This window comes from Trachemys scripta, chromosome 24, assembly GCF_013100865.1.
Source record: "Trachemys scripta elegans isolate TJP31775 chromosome 24, CAS_Tse_1.0, whole genome shotgun sequence".
NCBI classification, from domain to species: domain Eukaryota; kingdom Metazoa; phylum Chordata; order Testudines; family Emydidae; genus Trachemys; species Trachemys scripta.
In genome coordinates this window covers 11,967,804-11,976,339 of record NC_048321.1, presented here as the reverse complement: position 1 = coordinate 11,976,339, position 8,536 = coordinate 11,967,804, and the positions used below count along the sequence as shown (strand labels likewise).

Here is an 8,536-nt window from a genome sequence, read left to right as displayed (position 1 = left end):
AGGGCTGGAAGTGCCCATCACCGGCTCTTTAACCTTTCCCAGCATCAGCTACAGCACCACTCCCCCCCTTTATCTCCGGGGACCAGGCTGTGCCAGGGCTTTCGCTGCTGGGCAACGTCAGCGTCCGGGAACGGCAAATACGGAGCTGGGAGGGAATGTCCTGAACATACAGACAAGCGGGACCTGCTCCCAGCCTTGGGCTCCCTGCTGGTGCCCCTCACTCCCGACCCGCAGCCCCCCCCCCCCCCCCCCCCCCCCCCCCCCGCCCCACAGCCCCACCGGCCCAGCCCTGCCGGCCCCCCTCGCTCCCGCCCTACAGCCCCTGCCAGCCCAGCTCTGCTGTTGTCCCTCACTCCCACCTTGCAGCCCCACCAGCCCAGACCTGCCGGCCCCCCTCGCTCCCACTCCACAGCCTTTTCCAGCCCAGCCCTGCTGGTGTCCCTCACTCCTAACCAGCAGCCCACCGGCCCAGCCCTGCCGGCCCCCCTCACTCCCAACCAGCAGCCCACCGGCCCAGCCCTGCCGGCCCCCCTCACTCCGACCAGCAGCCCACCGGCCCAGCCCTGCTGGTGTCCCTCACTCCCACCCCTCAGCCCCTGCCAGCCCAGCCCTGCCCTGCCAGCGCTCCTCACTCCCAACCTGCAGCCATTGCTCGCCCAGGAATCCCTCATTGAATGTTGACTTCTAGCACGCTGCATAATCCTGCAATTCTGTTACCCACAACCAGCCAGGAACTCATGGCCCCCCGACCCCACTCCCCTCACAGAGCCAGGGCAAGAACCCAGGAGTCCCAGCCGCCCCTGCTCTAACCCACCAGACCCCACTCCCCTCACAGAGCTGGGGAGAGAACCCAGGAGTCCTGGCTCCCACTCTGACGCTTTGCAGCACTGACACACGAGAGGGGACCACGCAGAGACCTCCACACTCGTCTCCCTGGTGCCTAGCCCCCGAGGAGCTGCCCGATCCCTGCTGCGGTGCCCAGATTGGCTCCTTGCTGGCTGAGGCTGAGAATCTAGGCTCAACCCTTCCTCCCGCCCCCAGCCCAGGCAGCCAGACCTGTCCCCACCTGCCTGGGTGTGGTCTGGGCCCTGCCCTACTTAACCAGCTGAGCCAGGGGAGGGCTGAACTGTGCTGCCTGTGCCTAGCTGTTCTGCCCTGGGTAAGTCGCCTGGTGCTGCCCTCACTGGGCTGGGGGATCCTGGCCCTGGTGTGGAGTTGCCACCTGTAGCTGTGCTGCTGGGGGCAGATTGTCTGGGTGTGGGACAGGCTGCCCTGGGAGTGGGCGTTAGGGTGAATGTGCTGAGTGCCTGAATGCCTGGCTCCTATTCCTGGCTTGGCTGCTGGCACCCCAGGCTGGCCTTGCTCTGTGCCTCAGTTTCCCCATCTGTCAAGTGGGGAGGATAATCTGCCCTCTAGCAAGTGACAATGCTACAGGAGGGCTGCTGATCTGGGGGGAGGAAGTCTGTGTGGTGCCTGGGGGGATGGGTCTGTATGGTGTCTGGCAGGGAGGGGGGCCCTGATCTGGGAGGAGGGGTCTGTGCTGTTCCTGGTGGGAGGGGAGGCCTGAAATGGGGGGAGGGGTCTGTGCGGGGTCTGGCGGGGAGGAGGGGAGGCCTGAAATGGGTGGAGGGGGAGGGATCTGTGCGGGGCCTGGAGGGGAGGCCTGAAATGGGTGGAGCGGGAGGGGTCTGTGTGGGGCCTGGTGGGGAGGAGGGGGACCCTGATCTGGGCAGAGGGAGAGGGGTCTATGTGGGGCCTGGAGGGGGGGCCCTGATCTGGGTGGAGGGGGAGGGGTCTATGTGGGGCCTGGCGGGAAGGGGGGCCCTGATCTGGGGGGGAGGGGTCTGTGTGGTGCCTGGTGGGGGCCAGAGAGGGTGCAGTATTTCCCATTATGTCCTCAGAAGATCCTGGGGGCTGGGGCTGCCCCTCCCCCAAGTCAGTGGCTGTTCTGGGCAGCTCTGGGGTCCCGGTGGGCAGGCGCCTGGCACTGGGGTAACAATGCCTGGTACCGGCTGAGGGGGTCGCACCGCAGCGTGAAAATGACCCCAGCCAGGCCTGGTTCACTGGGATTGTTACTGGAGTAATAACCCCCCTCCCCCCCCCGCAGCTGGGGGTAACTGGTCGGTGCTCTAGGGGCTCACCTAGGAACACGATTAGCCCTCAGCCTCCCAGCTCTTGCCAGCAATGGGGAGAGAACCCAGGCGTCCTGGCACCCAGCCAGCCTCCTCTCCTCCCCTCCCCTCCCCTCCCCTCCTCAGGGCAGAGCTGTGGTGGGCGGGACCCTTTGCTGCCCCAGGCATCTCTGGGGCAGGGCAGAAAGAGGGGACCCTGGGAGGTCGGTTTCTATGGGCCGCACCCTGGCCTGGCTCCCTGTGCAGCGGGCTCAGCCAGCTCTGCTGAGGCCCCAGGCTGGGGAGGCGCCCGAACCCTGGAATCCGCCCCGGGGAATCCTGCCAGCACAGGCCTGGGCTCCCTCCCACAGCCCCAGCTGGGAGCGTTCTGGGGGGAGGGTTTAGTGGGCATGTGGTGGGGGGAGAGGGGGCTGGGAGCCAGAAGTGAGTGGGGTCAACTGGTTCGAACAGGGAGGTGCTGGGAGCCAGGACTCCTGGGTTCTATCCCTGGCTCTGGGAGGGAGGGGAGGAGATAGCTGAGCGCAGCAGGCCCCCTTGCCCAGCAGACAGAGGCTGAGCGGGAGCTGACAGCTGGTGGATGAAACCAGACAAATCCAGATTAGCCAGAGGATCCGGGAGAGGAATTCACCTTTGGCACAACGGCCCCAGGGGCGGGGCGGGTTCTCCCTCACTTGGAGACAGGGCTGCCTCGTGGGTAGCTTGGAGTGAGTCCTGGCCCTTCTCTGTGCCTCAGTTTCCCCAGTTCTACTGGGAGATCGTGATATCGGCCTGCTCAGAGCCCTACTGATGAGATGCGCTAGGTGGTGGCTGGGGGCCATCCTGACATCCAGGCTGGGCAGCTGGGGCTTGAGTCCCTGGGACGTCCTACTGGGGTGACTTGACCGGGGCAGTTTAATGGCTCCAGCTGTCCCAGCCCTGACCTTGGGGGGGGCGGCACCCTCCATCCGGGGGCAGAGCCAAACCCTGGCCATGCGACGCTGGTGGGGCGGGGCTCAATTCCGGCCCAGTTCAGGGGTGTTGGACTGTGTCCTCTGTTGGGGTGACCCCCGGTCCTTCCCTCTGCACCCTATCCCAATGGTACGGACCCAACCCTGGCTGCAGCTCTGCCAGCAGGTGTAGCACCCCTAGGAGAGGGGGCAAGGTTAAGGATGGGAGGGGGGGTGGACTTAAGGACATTCCAGCTCTGCCAGCTGCTATGACATCCTTGAGAGAAGGGGGTAGGTTAAGGACATCCCTCAGCCAAGCATCTCTCTTGTCCTGGAGGGGGCTGGGTGGGCGGCCTAGTCTCTGGGGCAGCAGGGCTAAGGGGCCCTGGGTGTCTGGTTTGGGGGAGGGGTATGCTGAGCTGGAGGAGGAGCTCCCTGTCCCATTGCCAGTATTAGCCTATTTTCCACCATGTGGTGCAGGCACTAAGCAGCCAGGGTTGGGGCTGCCACCCCCTTGGACCCTCCGCCCTGCTATGATGGGGGCATGTGTGCCCTGGCCCTGCTCGGGCTTGGCGCTGCCCCCCTGAGGGGAGAGACACCCCCCCCCCCCATCTGAGCACTGGGGACATCAGCCTAAGGGCCACCCAGAGCAGAAGGGGAGGATGCTGACCAGGGACATGCAGCAAGACAGTGGCACAGCCAGGCTGGAACCCAGGTGTCCTAGCTCCCCTCCCACCCTCCACTCTAACCACTGGACCCCACTCCCCTCTCAGAGCCAGGGACAGAACCCAGGAGTCCTGATCCAGCCCTGGCTACGCTCCTCACCTCCCCACAGGCTTTGTGGACAGTCTCTGGCCAGTTGCATTGGCCCCTCAGGAAGTCCACTTGCTCTGGGCCCCCGGGGCCTCCACGCCCAGAGGGAGCAAAGCAACCCCGGTCTCTAGCCTGCAGTGACTCAGCCAGGGTAACACAGGAGGGTTTATTGAGTGTCTGAACCCAGCACAGGCAGTTCTCTGGGCCTCCGGCCTGGCCTCCCTCAGCACAGCACATCCCAGTCTCCCCTGCATCCAGGTGGGCTCTGCCTGCTCCCCCTCTCCAGCCCAGAACCCCCCTGCTTCCCAGCTGGGCATCCGATATCCTCTTCCCCCAACAGCTCCTCCCCCGTCCTTTGTCCTCCGTCCCAGGTGAACAGGTCACTGGGTCCCTCTCTCTCCTGTCCTTTGTTCCCCTCTGGCTGGAACCAGCTGGTCAGGTCACCAGGGTCCTCTCTCCGCAGCCCATTGTCCTCCCATGGGCCGGAACCGGCTGACTGGGCTGGGCCACCTGGTCACTGGTTGCTAGGATACCTCATCTCCAGGCCGTTCTCTGGGTATCCCGGCTACACAGGGGGGTCCCAGGCAGAGCCCCTGTGCGCTTGGCTGACTGACCTCGGCAGGTTACGAACCCACGGCCCCAGCTGGGAACAGCCAGAGCTACGGGGGAGAGAGCGAGCGCCCTCAACTGACAGCAAAATCTGCCTAGGGGGCACCGGCTCTGATCCGGCCCCAGGGCAGGGGCTGGCTGGGGGCGGGCAGGGGGGAATGGGGCCTTTTACCTCTTGGGGGCACTGGTTCTGATCTGGCCCCAGGGTGGGGGCTGGCTACTGGTTGGCGGGGGGTGGGAAATATGACACGGGGGCCCAGGCAGGAGTGAGGTCTAGGGGGGACCCAGGAGTTCTGGTGCTGGCCACTTCTCAGCTCTCACTGCCCTGTCTCTCCATGTAGGGACCCACCACCCAGTTTCGGTTCCAGGATGCAGCCAATCACCACCGGCCTCCTGCTGCTCTTGGCAGGTGAGACACTCCCCACAGTGCCCCCTGCTGGAAGAGGCTGGGGCTGGAGTAGTCAGGAGCTGCCCCCTCTGCCAGCTCTCCTGCCCTGCCCCCCCACAGCACCCCCTGCTGGGAGTCCAATGCTATTTTCTCTTTCAGCAGCGTTTCCTGTCCTGAAAGCTGAACACCCCATGGGTGAGTTCACCCTCCTCAGCTCTACTGCTGCCAGCATGGTCCCGAGCTGCCCTGGGAGGTGGGAGGGAGCAGAGGGGACTCACGGGGAGGCACTTCTCTGTTGGGGTGGGAAGAGTAGAGGCCTAGGGGGAATGGAGCAGCTTGGGGGAAGGATATCGGCCTGGAGTGGTCCAAGGAACCCAGGAGTCCTGACACCCAGCCCCCACTCCTGCTCTAACCCACTGGAGACCCCACTCCCCTGCCAGAGCTGGGGGTAGAACGCAGGAGTCCTGGCCTCACGACCCTAACTCTTTCTTTTCTGCCCCACACCAGATCCAGCAAGCCCCTTCACTTATGGTAAGTGCCACTCCTGCCATCTCCCTCCGCTGGCATCTCCCTGGGGCAAGACCCTGCTGGCAGAGCCTGGCACAGACAGGGAGGGGCTGGACTGGCCAAGCCAGTCTCCTGCCCTCTCATGGGGAGCCTAGGCTGGGCTGTGGAGAGCCCGCACTGGACCAAGGGGGGAGGGAGGGAGGATGGATTGGGCTGTGGGAGGAGGATGGGGGTAGAGGGATTTGGGGATCTGGCTGGGGGTTCTGGGTGTGGGAGGATGGGGGAGTCTGGGATGGGAGGGATTCAGGGGACATGGTATTGGGTGGGGGGGATTTGAGGGATGTTGTGTTGGGTGGGGTCTGGGGGGGATTTGGGGATGTGGGGGGGATCTGGGGGATGGAGAGATTTGGGGGATGTGGTGTTGGGTGGAGGGTTGGGGGGGTGAATCTGGGAGCATGGGGGTGGGGGCATAGCCCCTCTGCAGCAGAGGGAGCTGCTTTAGAGGTCCCCTTTGGCCAGGCTCTTACGGCTCCTCTTCTCCCTCCCTCCCCCCCCCCCCCCCCCCCCCCCCAGATTGGAAGCGCCTGCGACTCGGAGGGCTGATCGCCGCTGGCGTTCTCTGTGCCCTGGGGATCATTGTGCTGCTCAGTGAGTGGGGTGGGGGCAGGGACTGGGGAGGGGGTCTCAGCACCCAGCAGGTGAGGGGTGGATGGGGGTGTCCCAGGGCCCTAGGAAGGTAGGGGCCTCAGAACTAGGAGGGTGTGCCGGTGTCCGTGAGGTGAGGGGGAGGGGGGTGTCCCTGTGCCCTGGAGATGTCTCAGCAGCTGAAGGGTGGAGGTGGGGTGGGGATGTCCTGGCACCTGAAGAGATTGGGGGTGTCTGCACTGAGCATCTGTCACTAGCTGTGGGGGGGGGGGGCAGTGATGGGGAGGGAGGGACTGTTCCCAGGCCCTGATCACACGGGGGGGCTGGCAGCTCCTGGGTGGGGGGGATTGCTGCTCTTCCCCCAAGTTTGTCTAATCTCTCCCCCCCCTTTTTTATGTATTTATTTCCCCCCCCCCAGGTGGAAAATGCAAATGCAAATTTAACCGCAAAGCCAGGTAGGGGGGGGGGTCTAGGGAGTGCAAGGGAGGGGTCATGCTACACTTTGGAAGAGGTGGGGGGGGGGTCATGTTGTGGATGCTGGGGGCATGTGGTGTGAATTGGGGAAACAGTGGGGGTGGGGCAGTGAGGAGGGGGCATGGTGTGTGTGTGTGTGGGGGGTCATGCTGGAGGGGGAATGGAGGCGTAAGGCTGGTGCGGTGGGAGGTCGTGGTGTTGGAAGGGGGGGGGTCACGTTCCCCATGCTCATAACCCTCCCTCTCCCTCCTCAGCCGGCGGCCGAATGAGCCCCTTCACCTCGTCACCCCCGGTAAGTCCCCCCACCCCTTTCCTGGTCGGACCGGGGGGGATGCTTTGGAGTCTGAGGGGAGGGGGTCTCTAAACTTGTCACCCTGATCCTTGTGAGGCCCTTCTCCCTTCCCTGTGTCGCCCCCTAGTGGCTGCTGGTGAGAGAGACCTCTCAGCGCTGCAGAGGGGAGCGGACCCTATGTGGGGCTAGTGCGTTTGTTTTTCCCCCCCACCCCCCAGCTCCACAGATGGCTCCCATGGCTTCTCTGTAAGCGGGTCTGTTCCCTTCCCCTCTTATCTCGCCGCAGGCACCGCCAGTAACTGCTGAACCACGATGGTCCCAGTGCCAGGTCTCGCCCAGGGCGTTGGCTCCTTGCTGGGACGTCCCATCCCCCCATCCCCCGATCTGGGGAAGCAGGAGGGGGAGAAGTTTTTTAACTGAACTTTTCATTCTGTGGAATAAAAGTCTCCTGACCTTGAAACTCTGAGTGAGTCATGGGTGCCTTTCCCCTCTAGGGGGCACCAGCTCCCATCCGGCCCTGGCCGGGCGGGACAGGACTGGTTGACTTGAGGGCGAGCAGGGAATGGGACAAGGGGCCTTTCCCCTCTAGGGGGTGCCGTCTACCTCCCTGCCCTGGGCCTGGATGGGAGCTAAGTGGCCTCTCCCCCTCTAGGGGCGCTGGCTCTGGTGTAGGGAAGGCCACAGTGGCTGAGGGGCAGATAACCAGCAGGAGAACCCCTGGAAATGTCCTGGTTCCAGCAGAGTGCGAGGAACCTGCAGTGTCCCGTGAAAACACGATGAGTTGGCCGAACTCTTGGTGAAGACCCGGGTGGGCTGGCCAGAAGCCCGGGGGCCAGGCCCTGCACTCAGCGAGCACCTAACCACTGGCCAAGCAAGGCCCAAGGGGCCCCTGGTTTGGGGGCTGGGCATAGGATGAACCACGGGCATCCTGCCCCCACTCAGCTGATCTGTGCCAACTCCCGCCTCAAGGTGGGCCCTTGCCCGCCGCTCGCATAAGCAGTGCTGCTCCAGCAAGCGCTCCCCGAGCCAAGCAGCCAGCCCTCCTGCCCTCCATGTAACCCTGTGGGTGGGGCACTCCACTGGCCCTGGGGAGCCTGGGTCCAATCCCCTGTGCCGCAGGGGAAGACGGGGTTGGGAGAGGGGTTTCCAGCTCTCGGAGGCTCTCCTTACTGCCCTCTAGCATCCTTTTCTCGCAGCCCTGGCGAGCTCGCCTAGGTCCCACTAGATGGGGCGCCAGGGGCTGGCCACCAGTGCTCTTGGGAGCCTAGCTCCCTACGCCACACAGCAGCCCGGGCTAAACGGTGGCTGCCCTGTCTCTGGGGCTGCCTGGGTTAAACTGCCCTTGCCCTGCCATCATAGCTTCCCTTACAGCTGCCCCAGATGGTCAGGTGCCTGCCCATGGATGGGTACCCAGCGGGTAGCTGGGCAACACCTCTGCACATCCTTTCTCCCTGGCTGCAGGCCGCAGGGAACCTGCTCTACCCTGGCCTAGCTGCCTGCTGGAGCCACAGGGCTGAAGGTGCAGGGCGGGGGGTAAGACAGGTCCTGTCCTGGTAGGGGGACTGCTGGCAGAGCTGCTGGGCCATGGGGAATGTTCTGGAACTGTAGGGAGCCTGTGTGCCACAGTATTTTTTCTCTCTCTCTCTCTTTCTCTCTCTACTTTGCATTGTTACCTCAGGGGTGCGAAACGGTTAACGCGGTGCCAGAAGCCAGGAACCCGTGGTCTGTCCCCCAAAGCTGGGGGGCAGGG

General features: G+C 64.4%; 1 protein-coding gene across 2 annotated transcripts; it reads left to right on the top strand.

Moving 5' to 3' along the window:
• The first annotated feature begins 531 nt into the window (after positions 1–531).
• Positions 532–7,249, top strand: FXYD3 (FXYD domain containing ion transport regulator 3). Of its 2 annotated transcripts, none has more exons than XM_034756873.1 (8): positions 532–1,159; positions 4,822–4,889; positions 5,031–5,063; positions 5,376–5,399; positions 5,949–6,023; positions 6,439–6,475; positions 6,749–6,786; positions 7,073–7,249. In XM_034756873.1, exons 2-8 carry the CDS (start codon positions 4,850–4,852, stop codon positions 7,090–7,092), a joined length of 267 nt encoding a protein of 88 aa, XP_034612764.1. In that variant the 5' UTR covers positions 532–1,159; positions 4,822–4,849; the 3' UTR covers positions 7,093–7,249. The 2 variants fall into 2 exon arrangements, with proteins under 2 accessions (XP_034612764.1, XP_034612763.1); XM_034756872.1 differs by having other exon boundaries at positions 580–1,159; positions 5,028–5,063.
• The last annotated feature ends 1,287 nt before the right edge of the window (positions 7,250–8,536 follow it).

Bases quoted from the DNA above. Each gene is read 5' to 3' on its own strand.
- FXYD3 (XM_034756872.1), top strand. From the start codon at position 4,850: ATGCAGCCAATCACCACCGGCCTCCTGCTGCTCTTGGCAG. The intron at 5,400-5,948 runs GTAAGTGCCACT...CCCCCCCCCCAG, and splicing joins AGCAAGCCCCTTCACTTATG to ATTGGAAGCGCCTGCGACTC. The intron at 6,024-6,438 runs GTGAGTGGGGTG...CCCCCCCCCCAG, and splicing joins GGGGATCATTGTGCTGCTCA to GTGGAAAATGCAAATGCAAA.